The 26,571-nt window shown below is 47.8% G+C and overlaps 1 protein-coding gene across 4 annotated transcripts in view; it reads right to left on the bottom strand.

Annotated features, from left to right (window-relative positions):
• cntn6 (contactin 6) overlaps positions 1 to 26,571 on the bottom strand; it is a 104,647-nt gene that overhangs the window by 21,147 nt on the left and 56,929 nt on the right. For 2 of the 4 annotated variants that reach the window (XM_086197515.1, XM_086197540.1), the window contains exons 1-12: positions 21,520 to 21,669; positions 20,073 to 20,216; positions 15,424 to 15,547; positions 14,996 to 15,171; positions 12,657 to 12,752; positions 10,889 to 11,092; positions 10,286 to 10,388; positions 9,983 to 10,167; positions 7,607 to 7,749; positions 7,139 to 7,268; positions 6,802 to 6,952; positions 115 to 242 (exon numbers count right to left, since the gene is read on the bottom strand). In XM_086197515.1, the coding sequence (XP_086053641.1) occupies positions 115 to 242; positions 6,802 to 6,952; positions 7,139 to 7,268; positions 7,607 to 7,749; positions 9,983 to 10,167; positions 10,286 to 10,388; positions 10,889 to 11,092; positions 12,657 to 12,752; positions 14,996 to 15,171; positions 15,424 to 15,547; positions 20,073 to 20,133 (1,501 nt within the window). In that variant the 5' untranslated portion in view covers positions 20,134 to 20,216; positions 21,520 to 21,669. Of the gene's footprint in view, positions 1 to 114; positions 243 to 6,801; positions 6,953 to 7,138; positions 7,269 to 7,606; positions 7,750 to 9,982; positions 10,168 to 10,285; positions 10,389 to 10,888; positions 11,093 to 12,656; positions 12,753 to 14,995; positions 15,172 to 15,423; positions 15,548 to 20,072; positions 20,217 to 21,519; positions 21,670 to 26,571 lie in introns of those variants that run through there. The other 2 variants (XM_086197524.1, XM_086197533.1) reach the window with 1 other exon arrangement.

Below are 26,571 nucleotides of genomic sequence, written 5' to 3'. Positions count from 1 at the left end.
CTGTATGTTTCATTATCAATTTCATGCTTGAGTTACTTTTCATTTTCATTAACAAAAGTTGAGACCTGTGGAATAAAAAAGCCAAGGTGAGGGAAACCTGTGGAGGGAAAGTACCTTTCACCAGCAGAGCTCCTGTGCTGCTGGATGTTCCAAACTGGTTCTTGGCCACACACGTGTACCTGCCCCCATCAGACCTGCTGATGTTGGTGATACGCAGAGTTCCGTCCGCCATGATCGTCCGTCTGAGGAGAGACGCAAAACCGCAGATGACCCGAGATGCTCAGGTGTGCAGGATGTGATCGTGGCAGCGCTGATTTAACTTGAGGGGCTGATCTGACGTCAGTGATCCGGTCCTCCAGGGGTTACTTGGGAAACATGATCGTTTGTCTGATGATAAAAATTAGTACTGAAGTACTGTTACTTGATTCCCAGTGTACATGTCTCACCTGTAGATTTACACGAGTACTCAGAGGTGGGATAAACACACTCAAGTCACATGACTCCTTCGTGCATCAGTGTCACAATAGTCCATATTAGACAGTCGCTAACGGCTAACGGACAGCTCATCTTGTGTCTGCATCTGCATCTCATGTAATGTTCCACTACCAAACCTGCAGGCAGGACGAGCTCATACCTGATGGTGTTTCTAGGCTTGACGAACAGGCTAATTAGACTAATTCACATTTATATTTATCAAGTGGAGGAAACTCCTTTTCGATGAGCCGACGACACATAAATACCACTGACATGTCGACTTGTGCATCCCTCCACCAAGAGGAGAATATCACCTCCATGCTCGTGTATGTTTGATATGAAATACATATTCCTGATTTATAATTAAACCATTTTTAATAAAGAATAACTTCTTTATATCAAATGGTAACAGTGATTGTTTTCGATGGCAAAATATGCTTTGATATATTGCTGGTCGCTGCGGCAGAGTAAAAACTGCAAGGAATCAGCCCTCCCTGGAGTAAGTCATGTGAAACTCAAGCTGGGAGAAATTCCTTGTGTCCATGTCTGCTTCCAAGTATATACCACCAAGTCCAGCTGCCGCGGATTCAACCCTCCTGGGAGGACAGAACAGAACCGGTCCGCCATGTTTTGCTTACTGACTACTCAGCTGATAATTGAAAGAAACATGTTGATAAGAATCAAATGAACTTGCTGAGAAAATGGTCTCTCTTCTCAAGCCAATCAAACTCTTTTTTCTTCATCTATTTCATTTGGAACGAAGGCTTCAAAATCCATTCCAAAAGACTATTTTCACGCCTCAAAAGAAAACAATTATCTTAGCTGAAGCAGAACAGATTTGCTGTAGGGTCAGCACAGCCCTGACAGCGCCATAGCTTTCATGCACATATTAATGAAGTACACAGCAGGCCACGGGGCGGCCGAGCTGAGCCGGCGATAGGAGGACCAGACAGCAGACGAGATGAATGGGATGTTTACCTGCCGTCTTATCAACATTTGGAGGTTCCTACTGAAAAGTCCAATGTGAAATATGAGAGCGCACACAGAAGTATCTATGAGGTGACGTGAGAAATGTGACCGAAGCACACGGAATGTTTCACCTCCTCGCACAGGTGTGCAGAGTTACTTTTAGTGGACATATAAATTCCATTTTACGTTTGAATATGAGGAGAAAATTATGTGGATTACATTCCACTTTGATGTCGTCTTATTTTGCCACCTCACCTCTAAACGCACAAGATGGACCGTGTGGAAATGTAAATGAATAAATGTGCATAAACGAGGCAGATAATGCTCTCCCGCAGTGACCTTACAATTCAGCAAATCAAAGGGAACTGCTGTGAGCAGCCGACTTAAAAATCAAACCATCTTGTATTGGCTCCCAAGAATAAATTGTATTTGCTCGGGCTGAGCTGAGACCCACAGAGCATGCCTGACACTGGGTGCTTTACACTGATTTATTGACAAAAATATCAAACAATGAGTGATGGAGGCGCTCGGAGAACATGTCCTGAGGGGCAATGAGCTGAGAACAAATAGAAACGTAAAGAACTATCTCCTTTGGAGACAAACTCCGTTCCATGTTGTGAGTTCCTATTCCGGCCCAAATGTGCCGCCTGGGTAAACACCAGGGTTATTATTCTTCTTCCCTTTCTTTTGAGCAACCAACGAAAAACAGAATCACTAATCACGGCAGTGACGGCATGTAGGAGGAGGGCCGGCGTGTTAGGTTTTTAATATGGCCAGACATGTTGGTGGGAAAGATAAAGGAAAAGCAAAGGAAGAAGGAGCAACAGGGTTTAGATTGTCCATCAGGGAGGACAGCTCTCTCTCTCTCTCTCTCTCTCTTTTCCTGCTAATCCATCCATCCATCCATCTTCTTCCACTTATCCAGGGTCGGGTCATGGGGGCGGCAGCAGACCCAGACTTCTCTCTCCCCAGCTACTTCGTCCAGCTCCTCACTGGGGATCCCGAGGCTTTCCTCCATGGTCTCTCCAGCATGTCCCTGTGTCTTCCCTGAGGCCTACTACTGTTTGGACGTGTCCTGAACATCTCCCCAGGGAGGTGCCAGGGAGGTATCCTGACCAGATGCCTCCCTGGCACCTCATTTGACTCCTCTGGATGTGGAGGAGCAGCAGCTCTGCTACAAGCTCCTCCCAGATGGTGGAGCTTCTCACCCTGTCTCTAGGGGAGAGCCAAGCCACCCCCAGAGGAAACTCATTTCTGCCCCTTGTACCTGCGATCTAAACTGAGAGCTTGGCCTTTCGGCTCAGCTCCTTCTTCACTCCGACCGACCGATGCAGAGTCCGCATTACTGTAGACGCCGCACCAATCCGCCTGTCGATCTCACGATCCCTCTTTTCCTCACCCATGAACAAGACCCCAAGGTACTTGAACTCCTCCACCAGGGGCAGGGTCTCATCCCCTGCCTGGATATGGCACTTCAATCTTTTCAGGGCGAGAACCATGGACTTGGACTTGAAGGTGCTGATTCTCATCCTGGCCGCTTAACACTCAGCTGCAAATCGATCCAGTGAGAGCTGAAGGTCACAGCCCGATGAAGCCAGCAGGACCACATTGTCCACAAGCAGCAGAGACCTGATCCTGCAGCCACCAAACCGAAGCCCCTCAACACCTCAGCTGCACACCGAGATTCTGTCCATAAAAGTTTTGAACAGAATTGGTGACAAAGGGCCGCCCTGGCAGAGTCCAACCCTCACCAGAAACAGGTCCAACTTACTGCCAGCAATGCGGACCGAGCTCCGGCACTGGTCGTACAGGGAACAAACTGCCTGAATCAGGTGGTCTGATACCCCATACTCCCAGAGCACCCCCACAGGATTCCCAGAGGGTCACAGTCGAATGCCTTCTCCAAGTCCACAAAACACATGTATACTGGTAGGGCAAATTCCCATGCACCCTCGAGGACCATGCCAAGAGTGTAAGGCTGGTCCACAGTTCCATGACCGGAATGAAAACAATACTGCTCCTCCTGGATCCGAGGTTTGACAATCCAACACACCCTCCTCTCCAGAACCCCTGAATAGACCCTACCAGGAAGGCTGAGGAGTGTGATCCCACAATAGTTGGCACACACCCTCTGGTCCCCTTTCTTAAAATGGGGAACCGCCACCCCGGTCTTCATTGAGTGGCACCGCCCCCGATGTCCATGCGATGCTTCAGAGTCATGTCAACCAAGACAGCCCAACAGGGCCTTGAGGAACTCCAGGGGGATCTCATCCACCCCCTGGGCCCTGCTACCGAGGAGCTTTTTGACCACCTCGGCAACCTCTGCCCCAGAGATAGGAGAGCCCACCATAGAGTCCCCAGGCACTGCCTCCCCATTGGAAGACGTGTTGGTGGGATTGAGGAGGTCCTCGAAGTTTCCCCTCCACCGGTCCATAACATCTCAAGTCAAGGCAGCATACAGTCCGTACCATACCTGGTTTTGACAGTGCACTGCTTCCCTCTCCCAAGACACTGGTCCTGAATCTCTTCGAAGTCGCCCAGAAGTCGTTCTCTGGCCTCGTTGTCCCTACCCTAGGACCTGTTTGTCTTGGGTGACCCTACCAGGGGCATAAAAGCCCCCCAACAAATTTGTTCCAAAGACCATTGGGACACACAAACTCCTCCACAGCGATAAGGTGGTAGCTCAAGGAGGAGTTCCTGCTAATCACTCTTATTGTTCTAGCTCCTGCTTCAGCATCACCAACCAGCAGCAGAACTGTCAATCTCAAATGCAGAGGAAACCTGACGACTGAGACAGCTCTGGTTTGTCTCCTCTCTGTTCAGAAATACACAGTTTTCAACTTAAGTTCCCCATAGTTCACCATTATTCACCAGAGCTGAGCAGCTCGCAGCCATGCAGCGTGTTGTTGGACTAAAGTGTACACATGCATTTAAAAGTACAGTTTCAGTCACATAAAAAAAAAGGAATCTACTTTTCTAACATTTTTAACCTTGTGTCCACAACCTCAGCTTGTGTTAGCAGCTCCTGCAATGAGGAAGTGTGAGGGCGCTGAGATGGAGATGGTGTGGGTTGGTGAGTTCTCCTGGTGGGTTCAGGGGCAAGTTCAGACTGTGTTCATTTCAGACTTGCACTGAGTTATCTTTCTTTTTGACCTCAATTTCATTGAGCCCACATTCAGTGTCATTAATGACGAGTACCTGGTCAGATTCCCTCGCTGTCGGGTGCACAACATGCTGACCGAGCAGACAACAAACTGGAGACTTGCATATTCACTTTGACACTTCCACTGTTGGCTTTTATCTGAAGGAAGATATTCAGTCAAAACGTAACAAACTAAGATTGTTCTCGTGTTGTATTGTAAGATTTTCTAATTCCTGTAAGGTCACTAAAATACACAGAAAATAACAAAACAATAGAAGAGCAAAGGAACATCAGTGGCTGTGTGGGATGTAGGTATTTTAATTATTTGTTGTAATTTTGTTTTTACTAATACATTCTTGTAAATTTACTTCTTGGTAGAATGGGGCAGAGAAAACAGGATTTTATTCTTTTTGGTCCCTTTCACTCAAGATTTGAAAATGTTTTGTGTTTGTCGTATTTTGTTCTTTTTTCCTTTTGTCAATGAATAAAATAAACGATTCCATAAATAAAAGTCTATCCGCGGCCTCGTGGAGGTAAATGTATGTTTGACGCCTCTGACATTTAGAGGAGGTGCGACATGCAGCGCTTGTATGGCGGGTTTGCTCACACAAGCCTTGCTTTCCATGTCTTGTCATTTCCAGTGTTGAACGAGACAAAAAATGGGCGCTGATGAGCATAAACAGTTTTATTTTCCATCACACACCACAAACAGAATCCCCTTCCCCCTCTGGACCTGGCGGCAGGGACCTCTGCTAGCGGACTGAAGCAGATCTCCCTGTTGTTGCTAATGACCAGCGAGCTGCCGTTTACAGTGTCTAACTGTCTATTAATGTACCAGGAGCTGGACATAAAACCACAGGACTTCATTTCTTAAAGCACATTAGACCATTTGGACACGGCACAACTGTAATGTGTTTGGCAGAGCGCCCCAATGTTTGAATGGTGTCAAATTTCAATGAGAGTCAAAACACTTTTACCCACTTTAAAAAGAATAGCTGGTCCCAGAGGTGCTGGGTTTTTTGTTTGTTTGTTTTTATCGGGGCACGGAGTTTGATGGGCTCCCGGTTTAAAACTTGGTGTTCTGCTTTGTGTGTGTGTCTGTGTGTGTGTGTGTGTGTCAGGGAGAGAGGGAGTAAATATGTTAGATGCTCCAGTGCTGCTAACAGTGGGAAGTCAGTCAGAGTTTGGAGGTGCTGAGAGAGAGTTTGTAAAATTAAAGTCTTTGCAGCAGTGCAATATTCATGGTTTTTTTTTACGCACGCGCGCGCATGCGCGCGCACGCACGCACACACACACACACACACACACACACACACACACACACACACACAGAGTTCCTTGCTGTTTGCAGCTGTAAGCGCCCGAGCATGTAAGTAGCCCTGCTGGAGGATTGGTTTCTTGTGTAAACCACTGAGTGTTGTATTGTGATCAGATGAAGATCATGAAAATAAAGCGTGATTGATTAGAAAATCCGGTGTGAACGCTGCTGTCTTATTTAGTGTGTGTTTTCAGTCCAGGCTGATATCAGACGTCCATGTTAATGTGACGATCAGCCCTCGCGTCACTGCTGAACACCCTGCTGGGATCACTAGTGACTAGTGAGTGTCATCATCAGCACCCCTATTTCTCCCCTCCGACCCTCCATCCTTGCTCAGGAGTGATGCAAAATTAGATGAATTCAGATCGGAGGTGCATTGCAAAAAATGAGCTCTGATTCCGGACCAGATGTGAAAGTGGCTCACATCTGATTTGAATAGATCCGATTCAACACCGTCATGAAAAAAGAACAGATCTGAGGGGGAGCACACATTTGGGCCACTCTGAAGGGAGACCTGTCCCTGAGGGGTGTAACCACATGGTTTCGTCTGAAGTCTCATGGGCAGCCCCCCTGCAGGATCTTTATTTTACTGCCAGACTGAATGAAGACATGAGAGAACTGGGAGACCGAGAAGCTCTGAAGTTTCAAACAGCTGAATCACAGCGTACCTTCATCTTCCACTTTCTACAACAAAAATGTAGTAAAAAGCCATCATAGAAAACTACAGTTTGTTAACTGAGATCCAACATCTGTAAATGACAACAATCCTGTCTTGGAACACTGACCTCTAAAGTCCCCTTGAGTATAAATAACACTGAGACCTAGAAAAGAGGAGGAGAGCGACAGCTGGAACAGATGTGGTCCTGAGCGAGAGCAGCAGAGCGTTCACATCGCCTACCTCGCGCTGTCCTTTAGCTGTTCGCCCGCCCTCCACCAGGAGATGGCGGCTCTAGGGGAAGCATGGGGGCGACACTCCAGGACCACCTCGCCCCCCCTCTGGATGACCGTGGACTTCTTCACGGGACGCTGGCTGAAGTCAGGCGGGGAAGCTGGGGAGCACACATGCATTGTTGTGAGCAGGAGCAACAGCCAGCAACTCATAGACTCATTTTACACTGTGAAACTTCACCGGAAGGGAAAGACGAAGCTCCGCCTCTTTTAACTGCTTCGCTTTCATTCCATGACTCTTTTGACCTGCTTGGATTGAGTGATAGAGGAGAAAACACTTTGCTCACCTACGACCTTCAGCTCAGCGCTGGCGTGCAGCGCTCCATGTCCGTTCTCTGCGACGCACTGATACATGCCCGAGTCTGACAGGCTGATCCGGGATATCATCAGTCTACCGGCGTCAACGTGGATCCGTCCCTGCAAATCAATCAATATCAGATAAGCCTTTCCTGATCGATCAGTGCTGCTCACTTTCATTCATGGGACGCAGCCGACACCAAGCAGCACTGAGGAGAGCTCAGCATTATGGACCATGAGTGCAGTTTTTTAAAACATACGTTTAGTTGCAGATTGTCAAATGAAATCAAAATAAACTGAGCTTCTTTCTCTTTCTTCCAGGGGTCAGAGGGCGCGTGCAGTGATACGGTAAATATGTTTAATTGAAGTTGAACGCCCATCTTTTTATAATTAAAAAGGAAAAAATGGAAATTATTAAAAACATCTCCGCTGGAATGAACTCATTCAAACACTCCTACCAGCGCTGTCAGCGGCTCTCCGTTCTTCAGCCACCTGTACACAGGTCCAGGTTTACCGCTGGCTCTACACTCCCACCGCAGGTCAGCATCAATCACCATATGAGCATCTCTCAGTGTTTGGAGCCAGAACAGATGCTCAACATCTGAGGAAGAACACAGTAGAAGGTAAATGGCATGCTTGTCCTCTGGTTAGGAACGCCTGTCTGGAGTGATGAGGTCAGAACCTCCGCGCCCAATGCTAACCATGTTCTGGCCCTCAGGTCTGACCTCCCATGTACTGATGCCTAATTTGAGCTTCAGCTTCGCCAGATGAAACAGTTTTCCAGCATTTGGGCAAAATACTACACCACCATCATCATCACTACCCGACACGCCGCCACGAAGGACAAGGACAGACTGTCATGCATCATGCGCTCTGCTGTGTGTGTGTGTGTGTGTGTGTGTGTGTGTGTGTGTGCAATCTTCCATCCCTCAAGGATCTGCAGGACTCCAGGACATGGAGGCAGAGATTGTGGTCGACCCCTCCCCCTTTGGACCAGGTCTATTAGAAACACTCCCCTCTGGCAGGAGGCTGCTGTCGATCAGGACCAGAACCCCTCATCAGGGGATCAGTTTCTCTCCACCTGCTCTCGGCCCCCTCAGCAGGGCCTGGGACCTGGGACCCTATAATTAACATGCGTCTAACCCTAACTTGACGTCCCATCCTGATCCTGCTCATCTAACCAACATCATCATCACACATCCCTGAAAATACAGCTCAGCGCTGTCTCTCATAACTCAGTGTTTTAATAGTTTGGCTCCATTTGTAATTCAGTTGTATTTAACAACATTCACATTTTATCTGTTAATTACTTCATTTAAGTAGTTAAGATTCTATCATATTTGTTGTGAGACCAGAGGGAGGACAGAGCAACCAGCAGGACAGCAGGGAACACAACTCATGAGCCTGAAATGGGAAAACACCACTGATAAAAAAAAGACAGAGAAGAAAAATCAAAGAAAAACCCGATGTCCCAATTTTCCACCAGTTTTTGGACTGTGGAGGAAGCTGGAGTACCAGAGAGAACCCAGCAGGAACAGGGAGAACATGGAGACTCACCCAGAAAGACCCCGTGCTGCAGCCGGGGCTCCACCCTCAACCTTCTTGATGGGGGGCCACAGTGAGGACCACTGCTCCACCCACAACCTTCTTGCTGGGGGCCACAGGGAGGACCACTGCACCACCCACAACCTTCTTGCTGGGGGCCACAGGGAGGACCACTGCTCCACCCTCAACCTTCTTGATGGGGGCCACAGTGAGGACCACTGCTCCACCCACAACCTTCTTGCTGGGGGCCACCATGAGGACCACTGCTCCACCCACAACCTTCTTGCTGGGGGCCACAGTGAGGACCATTGCTCCACCCACAACCTTCTTGCTGGGGGCCACCGTGAGGACCACTGCTCCACCCACAACCTTCTTGCTGGGGGGCCACAGTGAGGACCATTGCTCCACCCACAACCTTCTTGCTGGGGGGCCACAGTGAGGACCACTGCTCCACCGGGCCGCCTGCAATCTTTATTGGATTCGTTTCTGTTCCAGATATGTTGGTGCTGCACTCAGGCACCACTCAAGGCTCTCAGGGGAACCCTCGCTCTTCTCTATGTGTACTAAATTACATTTCATTACCACACTCTGATTGTTCAAAGCTGTTCTCTCACATTCTGTTGACTGAATGTTTGAACTCCACTGTCACGTTCCATCTCTCTGTTTAGTTCTTTTCACCTCCTTGACTCCCATGTTAATAACCCCCCCAAGTTTGAAGTTAAAATTTAAGATTTTAGCTCTTTATTTTCAGACTTTACTGACCTTGACTTCCAATTTTGTTTAATTTCTTTTACTTCTAAATTATCTTTTGAATTTCATATTTAGAATTTACTTTGAGTACGAAAAGTGCAACAAGAATAAACCAAAAGATGAAACATGAACACGCGTCAAAGAAAATCTTCATCCATCAGATGAGGGGTGGAGCCTGAACTCTGTGTAAATCTGACTTTCTAGCCTTGAGAACGCTGCTCCTGCTGAGTAATGTCTGTCCTCTCGAGTTCCTCATCACTGCAGCGGACATGAACGGGGAGACGGTTGTGAATATTCCCTGATGGAGGCGATGCTTCCCAGTGGCAAACCCTGACATATGACTTATCTCGTTTTCTACTTCAAGCCACTGCATTCATCAGGCCAGAGGAGTTCTGTGACATCATGGTGACAAACCGATAAAGTCGACGAGCGCAAGTTAATCTGCCACTGTGCTTCAAACATCGTGGAAATGAAATGAAGAATAACATAAGAAGAAGACAAAAGTTTAAGAGAGGAAGAATACACTCATAAAGACTGACCGTGGAATATAAGTTGCCCTCTGGCAACATTTCGTCCTCTGTTGTTTTCGGCGACACACTCGTACACGCCAGCATCCTCTGGCTGAAAATATGGGATTTCCAGAACCCCACTGGAGTGGTTGATTTTAATTTTGCCGGGCAGTGGATTTCCATCAGCTCTTCTCCATGAGATGGAAGGCACAGGGCTGCAGAGGTCACATATCTAAGGTCACACTGAGAAGACATCTGTCCACTTGCTAAGTTTGAGCATGCAGTGGGAGGGGCAGCGCAGCGCCGTGCAACGCCAACATGCCTGACACTTACTTTCCCAAGGCGAAGCATTCCAGCTTAACCGATGATCCCTTGGAGATGTGAAGGGTGTCGGGAAACTGAACCTCAATCTTTGGCTCGTATTCGCCCATCACGACTACACGAAGAACAGAAACAAATCACATCGTTCAAAACGCAACACACGGACATTCCTGTCGTTCATACAGGCTGTCAGAGGCGTGACGCCAGCTGGGAGTGAGCGTGCATGATAACGCCGAATACAACCGCATTTGGCTTATTGGATGGATGAGTTTGGATTACATATGCGCCTCAGCTCAAATCTGAAGTGGCACGTGTAAACGGCTGTGATGCGGTTCAGTGTGTGAGCGCCTGCATGCATTCTTGCCAGAGCAAACTACATTTCTGCTCATGTAAATCTGAGCCTTCAAGCGCATAGCGAGGGTTGCTCACATACATAACCCTGCACAGCTCAGAGGCTGGCGGTGGTGCAGAAGCCTCGCTCATGAGCAGAAGTGGAGACGGCGCCACGCACAAGACAAGTGATTTATCTCACCGGCTCGGCCTCCCTTGACAGCGTGAGTCAGTTCAGTGCTCAAGATAAGCAGGAGGCAGCAGAGGCGAGCTGAGGATGCTTACCGTCCCTGCGCACCACCACGGGGGTTGCAGAGCTGAACACTGTGGCGTTGGTCATCATGTTTCTCACTGCGCATGTGTAGTTCCCTGCGTCTGAGGCTTCCACTTTGGCTATGTAAAGGTTTCCAGTCCGCTGAGAGATAAAACGGCGGGCGTCCTGTTGCAGGAAACTGCGCTGTCCGTTGAATATCCATGAATATTTCATCTCTGAGGGAAAGGAACGGAGTTGCAAGTTACTGAGATATAAGAGGTGCACATCCTGCTTCCTATCTCTGATATCCAGCAGCACATAATCACAAATAAACATCCGATTCACATTCTGTAATGTCTGCGCATTTGAACCTCCAGACATAAACACAAACCATTTATTACGTTTTTTTTAGGGGGGGGGGTACGCAGAGTGATTGCTGTGATTCACGTGTACCTTGAAGAGCACTCGCTAGCTAGTGGCAACCTACACACTGAAAATGGAACATACAAACAGGATTATTGGTGAAATATGAATTTTTCTTCGTAAGAACTCCAAAATAAAGGCCAAAGCCATGTTGGAGAAGTGCCGGTGAATGCAGTCGGTGTAGGTTGTCATACATTTTACACAGACAGAAGAGGGAGTGAGTGACGGAGATGTCTGCAGGGACTCCTGACTGAACTGGTCCATTAGAGCAGCGCTCCTGTATCACACCACTTTCTCTAGTCAGCCCTTTTCACTGGCTAGACAGTAAAAAGTCACTTCCTTGAGGGAAAACACTGAATTTAAATCATTATGAGGGAAGTCGGGGCAAAAGTGACAGACCTTTCATGATTAGGGGCTTACAGAGACCGGCCGCAGTCTCACCGCAACAGAGGACCAGCAGGCACATAATCGCACGTCCTCTGACAGAGTGGAACTCTCAGCACGGCTCCACTTCCTCCACGCACCTATTGATTGCTCAAAGGAACTTCCAATGAGTTCTCTTCTAATAAGTTGCATCCCGGTATTCCTCAAGTGGTGTATCAACAAGCATTAAAGCAGCTCCGACATTATTCTAATCTTGTGGCAAAAAAAAAAAAAAAAATCCATTTAGTTGTTTTTCAATTTTAAAACACCTCAAGCTGGCATTATCGTGTCGTGCAAATCCCATCAAATGTGTGACTGTGCTCTGTTAAAGAGGAAAAATAAGATATGGAGGCTTTTAAAGGGGGAGGGAGGGAGGCCCGGAGGGCAAATTGTTAAAGTGTGGAGTCCCACGTGGCCGCAGGATTCAGCTGGAGACAGAGAGCAGAGGATGGCTGGTACGCTGGCGTGAAATTGTGCTGGTGGGCACCGAACGGCTGCAGGAGTGCGCACCACTTTGAGGGTCTGCTAATCAGCAGCGCACAGACACATGAGCCGAGTCGCAGCTGTGCCACAGGATAAACGCTCCCCCGGCCGTAGCAGCCACCAGCAGCATCTCTTACCCCCAGATAACCTGCCTACACCCGTCTAAAAAAGTGGCAGTTGGGGAAGAGGAGCACTGGAGACTTTATAGATGACAGCATGGTCACAGATCATACGATGGGAGGCTGAGGAGCCGAGCCATGGCTGATCATGAAAGTTCCCTCTCTGACAGATAAGGGGAGCGAGCGGCAACAGCATGTCAGAGTTCAGAGGAGGAAGAAAAGCAGAGAGAAGGTGGGAGAGCGAGTGTTACAGGAGGTATTAAGCACCAGTGAGGAACAATACAGACTGCTGAGGCAAGCAGGAGTGTGACAGTACAGCACGCCATGCACAAGCTCCCACAAAGCACCCTACCTCCATAATGGGGTGGAGGGCCGCAGAGCAGAACCACGGCTTGACCCTCCCTCACCGACACCGTGTTCCTCACCTTCTTGCTGAAGTTCTGCAGAACTGTTGAATATAAAATAAAACTTTTCAGGTTGTGAAAGCTGTAATAACTTTACTCAAAGGAGACATCCAGGGAAGGTTTCCATTTCGTTCAGCAGAATATTATCCTGTGTGTTCAGATTGCGTACGAGTCAAACCTGAGAGCTCCCGTTAATATCGCAGCACATGCAAAAGATCTGCTGAGGGCGCGCCAAGATGCCCCTCACCAATCATGCTTGAGGGATTACTTTCACCTTTAATTAAGTGCTGCTGTGCCGTGTGAGAGAATAAACAGCAGGAAGACATATTAGTCCCAAAGACCCAGAAATACAAAGCAAGACGCCGGAGGGTTCGAACAAATATCAGCAGTCAAATCAGAGCTCCGCTCATTTCATGTCCTCGTATGAAGACAAGCTGTAAAGTCCTGGTTCCTTCATGTTCTCTGCTCCTGAGCACGAGGAGGCAGAGCTCACCCAGTCAGCTCATGAAGAATTTGTTCAAAGAACAAGGAGAGTAAATATTTCATTCTATATTTCATTTTAGAATTGAAACTGAACACGGTTTTCTCACAGTTGTATCAGTGACACAGGCAAGAGCGATGCTGTGGCTCAGGCTGTCATTCATCGGGCTCAAGTAAACAGTAAATGGACTCAGTTTTATAGAGCGCTTCTCTACCTTAGCGGTACTCAAAGCTCTTTACAGTGTCGTCTCATTCACCCGTTCACACACACATTCACACACTGATGGTGGAGGCTGCCATGCAAGGCACCAACCTGCTCATCAGGAGCAATTATGGGTTCAATATCTTGCTCAAGGACACTTGGACATGGTCACCGGGGTCGAGGATCAAACCAGCGACCCTTCAGTTGCTAGACGGCCACTCTACCCCTGAGCCACGCCGCCCAAGTCTGACACCAAGCTTCAGCTGTTTTTTGGTTTGAAACCTGGCCTACATTGGCTAAGCTAGTTAGCCTCGTTAGCACTGATTCCTGTTTGCTTCGCATTTTATTCATGCTATGTGAACATCACCCTATAATGTTGCTCCGACCAAAATCATAAACTCAAACCATCAACAAAAATAGATCAAAGGCACATAAGCATGTCATCGCTAATATGCTAGCATGCTGCGTCCTGCCAAATATTCATTTTTCCGACTCTTCTGACCTTTTGGACTCAACTTTTATCCATCCCTCCACCCATCCATCCATCCATCCCTCCACCCATCCATCCATCCACCCACCCATCCCTCCACCCATCCATCCATCCATCCATCCATCCATCCATCCCTCCACCCATCCATCCATCCATCCATCCCTCCACCCATCCATCCATCCAACCATCCACCCACCCATCCCTCCATCCCTCCACCCATCCATCCATCCGTCCCTCCACCCATCCATCCATCCATCCATCCATCCATCCATCCATCCATCCATCCACCCACCCATCCCTCCCTCCATCCACCCATCCCTCCATCCCTCCACCCATCCATCCATCCATCCATCCATCCATCCCTCCATCCATCCATCCACCCATCCATCCACCCATCCATCCATCCATCCATCCACCCACCCATCCCTCCATCCCTCTCTCCCTCCATCCCTCCCTCCCTCCATCCACCCACCCATCCCTCCATCCATCCATCCATCCATCCATCCATCCATCCACCCACCCCTCCCTCCCTCCATCCACCCACCCATCCCTCCATCCCTCCACCCATCCAGCCATCCATCCATCCATCCATCCACCCCTCCCTCCCTCCATACCTCCCTCCATCCATCGTCTTCCACTTATTCCTATTAAGGGTCCTTTATCCTCAACATTTTCTATTGCCATTGGTTTTTGTTTGTTTGTTTCTTTGTTTGCTCTTGGCTGCGTGAGTGGGCGGGTTGTGTGACATCACAAAACATCAAAGCCTCCAAATAATAATGTGGCATAATGACTACATGTCCCATCCCTTTATGAAGTTCAGGGTTTTTGAGGGGAGGGGCCATGGTTTTATGATGACATAAAACCTCTCTAATTAATCTTTGACCATGATCTCTGTCTTTTTGTTGCTGTCACCTTTCTTCTGCATCTCATTATTATTATTATTGTTATTATCATTATTATTATCGTCATTATTGTTATTACTATTATTAAGTATCATCATGATTATCCCCAATAGCTGCAACATGTCCCACTCAGCTCAGTGCTGCTGCTGTGAGTCCAACTGGAGCGTCTCCACCAACAAGCAGGCTCCGAAACAAAGATGCGAATCTCCTCACATGCAAACTGGACTTTGGCCTCGCGGCTGATGACGGTCCCAAAGGTGTTGGTGGCGCTGCACTGGTACACTCCACCATGATTGATGACGTGGGGGTTACTGATCAACAGGTTGCCCTCCACCAGGCTGTAGGTTGGATCCATCTCAGTTTTAATCTCTCTCCCATCCACTTTCCACCTGCGAGGACATCACAAAGCAAAATTCATGCAGCACACACACCTATAGCTCTTTTTTCTGTTGGATATTTGAAGAAAAACCAACCATCCACCGCATCTGACGAGGACACTTGGCGAGGAACTGAAACGCCTTCGAAATGAATGACTGAACACAAACAGTAGTAACACAGCGTGGTATCACAAACAGCTCAGCAGAGCTCACATGCTGATTCTGCTCACTGCTGTCTCACCCCGAGACACTCACAACACTTACCTATAGTGTGGAGGTGGGTTTCCCTTTGCTTTGCAATTAATAAACACCTGGTTATCATCGGTGCTCAGAGGGAAAACACTGTCACTGGGCTCCTGGGTGAAGACGGGGCCGTGGCGCGTATTCTCTGTGTCAAATGACAGGCAAATGACACTGAATTAATGCAAGAATAAATCCCTCAGAGCCCAGAAACTGTATAAACTCCTCGTTCATATAATTAGCTGCAACATGGCACCTTAAGTGGATTCTGTTTTTTTGATAAACCCTTTTATTCACGTGTCACGGGGAAGATAATAACTGAGCGTAGGACTCTTGATTTAGACAGGCATATTCTGAGGCATCTACAGCACGAGCCATGAAGCTGGAAGTGAGAGTGTTATCAGGGTAACCCAGTCGACTGACGTTTGAGGGCCGGTGCTGTGAGACCGGGGCCTGCTGAGGTCAGCAGCTACTGACTGGAGTCTGCCAGCGTGACACAAAACGACTGCCCCCCTTCTCAACAAGCCATCGTAGCTTTAGCCAACACAGTCACAGTTCTTAAGTTGGCCCCTAACATTGGAGAAAGAGGTAGCTTCCAAGTTAGGCAAACCAACTAGCCACCTTTCAGAGCTCCGTGCCAGTGACCCCTTGACCTTTGATTAGCAGCTAACACTCGCTGTTCCTCCCTCACGAGTCCTGGTGACGGTAGATGGTGAGTCTGACGAACCCAAAGGGAAGAAGTCAAACAACTCGTACCTTGATTCAGGCACAACAGAGGCACCTGGGGGTTAGCATTTCCAGCAGCATCTCCACGGGTCCCACCAGCACGATCCAGCTGTGGTCTCCTTTAGACGCTTGCTAGTGGCCCACATTTTCAAGCCTCCCAGTTTCTTCAAATTTGGTGAACCTGACTTATTTATGTCTTAGAACTAAACACTGAAAACTGCTGTGAACCACAGACCTCCTCTCAGGCGTTAAAGCAAAACTCACTCTGACTTGGAGATGAGGAACCTGCCGCTCATCAGTGCTCACTCATTAGGACTCGTTCACATGTCGCTCGATATGAGCTCCCTCGCGTCTGAAATCTATGACTCTAAACGTGTTTTTGGAGACTTTTTTTTTTCAACATGGATGAATTTACAACACATCATTATACGAACTAAATCCTCTATCAGAAAAAGGCAGATGCGACATCATTGACACTCATGCTTGGCACAAGTTAGGATGCGAACGTGGACACATAGATGCGAGTCACAGGGTGACACCTCCATTACGTGTGGAGGAAAATTACAGGATGAGCCTCGTCTTTCTCTGTTTTCATCTGTTTATCAGGGCGCTGGTGACTCCGATGTTTATATGCATTTCATTTGGCCGCGTGTGTCTGCTCACTCGAGCTTGTTGTTTTGGTTTGCTCATGCCAAGCTATCAATACACAAGAGTAATTAACCGATGTCACACTAATTACTCCCGTGAAATCTAGCATTTCTTCAATAGATGCATGCAGACACACACACTCACACGCTGATGCCCACCCTCTCATTCCTCTGACACTGTGCATCATACGCCAGGCTGCACGCCAGCGCTGCTCTTGAATAATTGTTCTTTTTCTGTATGAGGTGCTTTTTCCATGTCTCTAACCTTGGCTAGGACAAAGGGAGCTCCCTCCCGCATCATCAGCATCATCCTAATGAGAGTGGGAGTCTTTGCCTCAGGTAAGGACCTCTTTTCCTCCGTCGCTGAGGGAGGTGCTTCATTTTTACAGCGGCTGCAGTGTCCTTTAAATTAAACAAATTAATGCACCTTTAATAGCTGGCCCGTTACACCTGGGAAATGATGGGGGGGTTGTGTTTATGCTTGGGCCTGCCCTGTATACACACCAACTGGACTAACCTGCACAAACACACACACACATACAAATTACACTTAATTAGGTTTCATGGGAATCCATACCAATGTGAGCTCAGTTGCGGGTTTATGTGAACCGCTCACTCTGGTGGTTGCAGCCTGTTAATCTGCTGACTCGGCATGGAGTCGTGTATCAGCGAGAATCCAAGCTTCATGGGAAAGGTGAGGCTGCGCACCCTACATCACCTCTTCTGGTACCAATTCACGCTAAAAACTGGTACACATTTGTGGAACCTGAGAACGCATCCCCTGGGTGAGGAAGTGGCATCCATCCATCCATCCTCTCACTCGCCGGATGCGGGGTCACCCTTCACAGGTTGCCAGCCCATCACAGTACACTGCAGCGGTGCTTCCGTAACTCCCAGAAGTCCCAGTGTTCCAGCTCCACACAGGGCGAGGGCTCGCCGGATACCGTCTCAAGTGTGGTTGCGTTCTTGAAGTATTGATGTAGAATACTTTATGCAAAACACATCACATAAATAAATGTGTAAAGGCTGAAGTGCGAGCCGGAGTCTACGTCCCCACAGCAGCTGCTGTTAGCATCGTGTTGGGAAATTGAAAAGTTTGAACTTAATTATTATAACTGAAATTTCATTTTAGATTTTATAGAGAAAACAACGTGGGAGCTTTCACAGATTTGTGATGTTTTCCAATGAGATACTTCGTAATATGCAACAAAATATCTGGGCGGTTTCCTGACTGCGGTTTGATGGGTTGCAAGCAGAAATGCTGGAAACTGCAAACGGAGGTTTACTGTCATGTTGGTTTTCTCTCAGTACGAGCAAGCGCTGCTGCTGCAGCTGAGTTGTTGTGAAGTACAGAATGCATGAGGAGAAAAAAGTCAGCGCGGGGGGGGCAGTCTTGCAAGCAGTTGGACATAAAGCAAGAAAATTGCATGATAAAGCAGGGATGTCTATAGTTTATACGTGTCTGTCAACACTCAGTGTTTATGTGCTGAGAGCTTCAACTCTAAGAGAAAATGTCTCAGGATGCTGGCGATGAGGGTGGGAGGTTTCCTCTTTTTAATTCCTGTTATTAAAAAGTCTTCATATTGTTAATAGCAGGTCTGTGCTTCATATTTCTCTGCTTTCAAATGAATTCACTCGAAGTCTCAAGGAGTCTTGAGAGGAGGGACACAACCTGGCGCCATCTGAGCTCATTAAACCTTGCAGGCACACATTAAACTCCATGTTTTGTTCTGTGGCGTTCTAAAACCTGCTCCTCCTTTATGAAAATGTTTCAACCTTTGTAACGCCATCAGACATAAAACATACAAAGTAACTGTCACTCACATTATGGCAGACACCACTGAAAAAAGGGTTAAATTTGCATTGATAGAAATATACATGACGACCACCTCCCTCTATGCTTTTTAATTAGAGTGTGTGGTGGAACTCAAAGAGCAAATCACGTTGTTAAAATATCAGGCATATTCACCAATCCTCCATAGGAAATCTGAATCACATCATGAAAAAATGTGGAGCTGGAAACCGGCTCTTTTTACTGTTGATGATGTTGAGCTTCACATCAAATTGTGACTGACAGCTTTAATAGTCAAGACTCATGTTGCAGTAATTAGATTTTCTGGCCAGTTCTCCTCCCTCTGTTCTCGCTCTCCCTCCCAAATCCTTGACCTGCTTTATTTCTCCCTCCTCAACTCTCCGTGTCCACCTTCGTCCTTCCTATCGAGAAATTCATCTTCAATTCTGGCTCAGCACTGACTTTCTCTCTCCACGTCCCCGTCCACGCCTCTCCAGTGAGCTGCTGCTGGGATAAAACACACGAGAACATTCTAGCTACCACAACACCCTAGTCTCAGCACGGGGGGGGGAGTCACGCAGCCCCACACTCTGACGGTTAGCAATCCGCAAAGCCCAGTAACACCCAGAGACCTCCGCAGTGGCGGGGACCCGTGCGGTTAGCTGCATAGCTGCCGCCATGTTAGCTGCTCTTCTTGCTCTCATGGCAAACAAGGACCGATGCTACCAAATGTTAGGCACCGGTCCTTCACACCCACACCTTTCATGTGTACACGATGCAGTGCACACAGATGTCACCAGTGACATCATCGCTGCGGCTTCCTGGATGGTCGACATGTGACAGAACCTTCATCACACCTGAGTCTTTCCTGTTGAAACGGCAGCTGATTGTTGGAAACTCAACGCTGTTTCAATTCCAAAGACTGTAAAAAATAATCAAAGAACTTAAATAACGCTGTCTAAAGACGAGTAAAAGAAACCAAATTACAAGTTACTTCAGTCTTATCTGCTGATGCTAGCTGCTAACTAGCGCTGCTTCAGGAGAATAAATAATCTGATCATTTTAAGTAATCTACTCATCACTTGGAAGATGGTGATGAGACTTGGTGGCTGTGACAAAGGAAATCTTCACCAGGATTTCCTGAAACACTGATGCCCTGTGGCCCGGGGCCCTTCGGAGTCACAGCTGCCCCCAATATTGCCAGATTTTATTACCGTTTAATGAATGACTGACGGTGCTGATAGAAAGGTCTTGTCGTTGGAAAGATCGCTTTGTGTAGCATAGCACAGTGTCAAAGATTTAAAACACTGATGTATGAAATTCAGTGGGATCCATTTTACCACTGATCCAGCTGAACATGTACAGATTCTCATGATGGTCCCTTTGAGATCCATGTCTTTCCATTTCAAATGATTCCCTCAAACAAGCATGAGAGAAGCAACCCCTCCCTGCAGGGCGTATTTGCATATCAGGTGTGTCATGAAAGGCGACTTGACTTGGTGTCTCACCAGCCAGGCACTCTTTGAGTGACAGAAGGATTAACAGTTCCCATGGCAACAACATCTTCATTTTCCAAGGTCAAAGAGTCTCCTCCTTTCCATCCAGTTGCCAGAGAGAAGAATATGTCCTGGGAAACCCTCCTCCGCTTGGCTCTGAAAAAAAGGAAGGGTAAATGAGTACTGCTGAGATGAGGAAGTCTTCTGGATAAGCAGAACCCAACCTCATGCCGAGGAGCCGCTAACAGCTGGTGCGAAAGTGCTACGCTATTAGCGCCTGTTCAAGGTGTAATTTTGTCACAATGTGCACCTAAAGAAAGCATGGCAAGCAGACATCACATGGTTGAACCATCATTCTTACATGTATGGGAGGGGAAAGTGGGAGTTTTGTGCACAAACATGCCTGGGAAGAGAAGACAAAGACGGAGCGATGATCTGCTCTGCTGCCCTTGTGAATACTGAGGGAACTGCATGTCGGTTGTGTTCCTGAACGTGAGTTTGATGCATGACCTCCTACATGGAGGCAGCACCCTGGGCACATCAACCTTCAGTGGTCTTTGTCTGCCTGCGTCATCCTCTGTTCTCACAGGTTTCAGTGTGGATGGGCCCGAACCCAAACACGGTTTCTCCAAACTCAGTCCTCTGGATCTCTGATGGATCTTGTCCAGTTCTAGTTGAGGATCCACTCTAGTGACTCTGCTGCTTCTCCTACTCTTTGCATGCTGCCATTTTCCAAGTCTTCCTGGTGACATTCGAACCTGCTGGTGACCAGCCTCCGTACAGGCTGGAAATGACACATCTGGATGGTGAGGCAGACCTCAGTCCTCATCACAATCACGCCATCATCTGTGACCTCTCGCTTGCTTTGGTGACTGCAGCCATAGACCGACAACATCAAAGCTACCCAGAATTCTCTCTAATATCTCAGACCCTCTCACACCAGACCCCCCTAGACCCAGAACATTGAATTTAGCACTGGCCTCCCTTGAGCCACCACAAACACAAACACCGTAAATTTGACATCGACTGTTGTTGAGAAAATGTAGACACAAGCGAGATTCCTGCCGTTATCATTGGAAGGTGAAGCAAAGCTGAGCCAAGATGATTGTTACCGCCAACCGCCGCTGTAAATAAATAATACTTCCACGGGACGTACTTAAGATTCTGAGTTCACTCAACTCCAAATGAAAAAGTGTGGCTAGTCAGTGAAAAGTGAGCATGCAAAAGTACCCGGATGCTGAGCTCAGTCAAGATTTTGAGTATGCGACGGTGGACACTCATCAAAATGGCGGCGGACAGCTGTGGTGAGAGCCGGTCCACGCCCACTTGTACAGAGTCGTCTTTACATTAAATGGCGGGGACAAGTTTGAAATTCTGTGTGGACACGGGTTTGAAGAACTAAAACGACTTGTCACCAACATGTTTTACTGAATAGATCCCACAACTAAACGCCACATACCGTTGACCTTCAGCCAATAGGAGGACGTGTCGTTGTCGGCGCCGATTGTGACTTAACACGCGATGACGGTTAATTTTGCTGTTTTACTGCTTCAAAAATCCACAACCAACGCTGGCAAAATGTGGCGGTAATTAGCTGATGCGGTGCTAGCCGGTCACAAATCGGCGTAGAAGAAGAAGACATCGCGTCGTCATTTCCGGCGAGTGCGCCACGCGGCGGTATGCGATTCGGGACAGCACTGCACGATTGAGTACACAGTATGATGAGTGTACTCTATTAGACTATTTGAAGTACGCAGTATGGAAGTGTGCACCAACAGACACTGGACGTGGGACTTCAGGAGGAAGACTCACACAAATAAAATTCCCCAACTTCCTTCCTGAAAGGTTCCAGGGTGACAACCCCGACTCACCTGTAAGTCATGAAATGTTCTAATTCTCACTTGCTCAACTCATACGTGGGGAAAAAAGTGTTCTGATATCTATTTTTTCTCTACGGCATACAAATGTGTTGACCTCCAGCTGGCAAAGATGAACCAAGAACGTTTAGTGAAGCTTCTCTCCCAGACCGGTCTTTGTCCTCTCCTGTCTCCGCTGCCCTGGTGGGTGATTGCACTCAGACGCACGTCACAAGAGAGAACAAATAACTAATCATGAAGAGAGAAACAGAGAAAAAGCATCAGCTGTGTGGGAAGTGAAGTAGATTCATTCTGCTCTCCATTATTTATTCTACGAGGGCACAATACTGATCACCCATCTTCATCTTGTCAGTCATCATTATCGATTTGCTCTCCACTTTTTTAACCTTTTGCCTTTTGGTTTGTTATCTGCCCTGAGTCCTGTCATGAGTCTCAATCACACATGGAGGAGCTGATCAATAACAGCAGATCTTCCTGATGTCTTTCCTAATGAGATTCACTGGCTTGACAGATCTGGTTTGTTCTGGAGAAACTTCATCCCTCCAACAATAGAAGCCACAGTCTTTTGACCTGTCGTTCCTCTGAGGTCTCAGATGCTCGCCTCCTTCAGCGAGGTCTTCTTCTTCTTCTTCTTCTTCTTCTTCTTCTTTTAGAGGCGCAGACCTCATCATGTGTTCACCAGGGCTGCATGAATTCGCACTAGATGATGAGCTGCATGATAACATTGAGGCACAAAGCTTCATTTTGGGCTGCAAGAAACTTTAAATCAATATGAAGTTTTCCTGACATTTTGTCAAAATGATGATGTAATCAATAGTGTTGGAGAGCAGCACCAGTGTGTGTGATTCTAAATCAATTTGTTTTAAAATTCAGACAAGCTTGCTAAGCAGCATTTGAGCGGAGCAACTCAGTGCGGAGCTGCATCAGGAATGTTCCCCCAGACCACAGAGGTTCTTCAATATTTACGTCTTACAGCTCCAATGTGAGTTTCAGGTCCGATTTCAGTCCGTCAGAGTTTTAAAGGACAATGTCACAGGAATGAAGCATGTTTCCATTCATCTCTGCTAAACAAGCGTCAAGCGAGAACCTAAGTGCCATACTGCACATCAGTTCTTTCTGTGAATGGCTTTTATTTGTCCACATGCTTGATGTGAGCATCAAGCCACTGTCAGCTAAGAGTAAAGTGGCGCCCCCCAGTGGAAGCCATGGTTCTGTTACAATCTGAGTTCAATGCAACCAAACTTAAAATTTATTAACTCTCTTTTTGTACGATTTTCATGAGCTTGGCCACGCGAGCAGATTTAGAAGTCTGCGAGGCAACGGGAGCCGAGCTTGTCCAACAAGCCCCTGCGGTCTGGAGTCATTAGCGCATGTGCTCAGTGATCGATGTGGGTTTCTGCAGGCAGTCGTCAGCTGTCCACGCACAAGCTGATCAGATTTGTTTCATTTGTACACCAGCACGTGTCCCCTGTTCATTTACCATTCAAAGTCACTCTCAAGGACCCTGCGTGCATTTAGTCGTAAACAGTAGCTATTATGCACGGAGCGTAAATGTAATCCCGAAAGGTTTAAAAGTGAGGGAGGTGGCACTGTTCCCGTGTCAAACAGCAGCCTTCTCTTTTAATGATGCATTGGTCCATGGCATCCTTGGGGAGGATGTGTTTCTTGGTCACAGTCCAGAAATTTAAAGTAGTTGCTTGTGATCCCCATGATTAATTTGTATACCCTAGAAAAAATACAAAGGCAATAATTCTTCTACCCTGCGGATGATGGTCGCAGGTGTTGGAAATACCAAATGGGATGAGGCCAAGCTAATGGTGCCTGGAAGGGAAACTATCTGCCAAGGATAATCCCTAATACTGTAGCACCCTGCCATAGATAATGTGCTTCCCCCGCCTCTCTCAGTAGCCCTTGATATCGAGATAGCTGTGGAGAAATGATTAAACCAGGCACGGATATTGACATGTAAAAATGTATCTATTTGAGCTGAGGTATCGCCTGCCTCAATGTTAGTGGTGATTAGCTTCCCACTGTGGAATAGCCGAACTAGGCTAAGAAAGAGGAGGGGTGGGGGTGTGTGGTGGGGGTGTGTGTGGTGAGCCATGTTCCACTTCATTACTCTCTGAGTAATTCGTTAAACACGTGACTACAGAAATTAACTTCAGCAGCCTTGTGAGAGGTAATTAAGGCTCTTTCCCGCCCTTCTTCTTTTATAGGCATACCATGATAAGCGTGACATTCAGCATCGCACAGAGCCCCATAAAGACATCAACCTAATGCCACATTATCATGGCTCAGAGCGCCAACAGCCTCAAGACATATAGCCTCACTCACTCCAGTAATTGTTCAATAAACCAGTGCTCATATAAGAATCCGTCTGGTGGGTGTCGGCTTCACCTCCCTGTCCTGCCTCATCAGAGATGGTGCCAGGCTGGAAGCCAGCTGATCTCAGGTTACTGGCCAGTCCAGCCGTGCCGGAGCTCAAGCTGTCACTGTGCAAATTTATATTACACACTGACTGAGACAGTACCTCCCCAATAGGGGGGGGGCGGGCCCCAGGTGTCGGGGGGGGGGCGCTATGAGAGGCAGGGGGGACTTTCAGGATCCATCCATCATCCATCCATCCATCCCTCCATCCCTCCCTCCATGTTCTCCCTCTTATCCTGTTGAGGGTGGTGGGGGTGGAGCCTATCCCAGCAGCCTTCCCCCTGGACAGGTCACATGTCCATGGCAGGGCCAACACATAGAGACAGACAACCATTGGCTCTCCCAGCCACGCCTACGGTCAATTTAGAGTCTGGATTAACCTGGTCCCTCTTGATGTCTTTGGACTGTGGAGGAAGCTGGAGTAGCAGAGAGAACCCAGCAGGAACAGGGAGAACATGGAGACTCACCCAGAAAGACCCCGTGCTGCAGCCGGGGCTCCACCCACAACCTTCTTGCTGGGGGCCACAGTGAGGACCACTGCTCCACCCACAACCTTCTTGCTGGGGGGCCGCAGTGAGGACCACTGCTCCACCCACAACCTTCTTGCTGGGGGGCCGCAGTGAGGACCACTGCTCCACCCACAACCTTCTTGCTGGGGGGCCGCAGTGAGGACCACTGCTCCACCGGGCCGCCCACTTTCGTTATTCATGTCTTTACTCATTCTTGAATGACAAACAAGCCTCCAGTGGTAGCAGTGCTCAAACGAACCATCATGCTGCCTGTTCAATCCAGTAGAAGAAGCGTACCAAGCTGGATGGATGGAGGAAAGATGGAGAAGATTCTGACAGGAATGAAAAGAACAATGGAAGCAAGTGACAGTAACCACCATGAAAGACCAGGAACACAAAGGAGCCTACAGGGCCCTTGGGTTTACCGTGAATACGGTTGGACATGAGGAAAGACCTGCATGTGTTTATGCCTAAAACTTCTGGCAGCGGACAGCAGGAACCCAAACAAACTGGACTTTTTCATCGGAAACTCAATGCGTATTGCTGGCAGGCCGGTCATTTTGTGAGTGCAGCACCAGTAAATATAAAAGCACTGTTCGCCTCCAACAAAGTCGCCAACCACATCGCAAGGTGCAAAAAACCTCAGATGATAGCAGAGGAGCCAATACTCCCGGCAGCGCTGGACACGGCCACAATCAGGCTGGCTGGGAAAAGCAATGGACCTGACTGCAGTGCGCAGACAGAGGTTGTGCTGAATGTGGGCGGGGCTAAACATTTGACTCTGCAGTTCCAAATGGTTAGGTTTAGGCATTGAGGTAGAGAGGTTAGGTTGAGGGTCCTAGACGTGGGCAGAGCTACAGTGTTGAGATCCTGAGTGCTGTCCCTCGCTCAACGACACGTCGGGAGACCTGCAGTTGACCTCCCATCCCTACAGATCAGCTAAAATATGAGCAATATTGTTACAAATGTTGCACAAAAACAAATGTTGAAAAGTCTGACACTTTCTGAAAAGGAACAAGCTGATGTAGCTGACGAGTGACCACTGTTTAGAGTTTAAAAAGTTTGAATGTGAACATCCCAGTGAATCAGTTGCACTTGTTTCTCTGTTGGAGAACCACAGACAGAGCAGTCTCGTTTCAACGTTCCGGACCGAGTTCATAAACTGAACTTGGGCATTGTTCAACTTGTGATCTCAGCTCATTTTATTGATCTATTTTGCTAATCTGGTGATTGGATGCAGAATGCTGGTGCCAGCAACTCATCCAGAGGTTTGTACGGATAAATCAATAAATACCATCAGGTTCTCAACAGTATTTCTAATCAGGGGTGCGTGAACCCACTTCTGCTCCCTGGGGGGGCATGACAGTGAATACTTGAGAGCCACTGGACGAAGAGAGGGAGAATGTTGAAAGCTACCAGCTCGATTGACTCAAAAAACAAATGGAGTGTCCCAAATCACCCTCCTCCACAGGACATACTTAAGATTCTGAGTTCACTCAACTCCAAATGAAAAAGTGTGGCTAGTCAGTGAAAAGTGAGCATGCAAAAGTACCCGGATGCTGAGCTCAGTCAAGATTTTGAGTATGCGATGGTGGACACTCATCAAAATGGCGGCGGACAGCTGTGGTGAGAGCCGGTCCACGCCCACTTGTACAGAGTCGTCTTTACATTAAATGGCGGGGACAAGTTTGAAATTCT

This window comes from Aulostomus chinensis, chromosome 3 (genome assembly GCF_037954235.1).
Source record: "Aulostomus chinensis isolate RoL2024-O1b breed Wild chromosome 3, RoL_Achi_v1.0, whole genome shotgun sequence".
In the NCBI taxonomy this organism is placed as follows: Eukaryota; Metazoa; Chordata; class Actinopteri; order Syngnathiformes; family Aulostomidae; genus Aulostomus; species Aulostomus chinensis.
The sequence above is the reverse complement of the archived record's forward strand: the minus strand, read 5'-3'. Positions and strand labels throughout refer to the sequence as shown.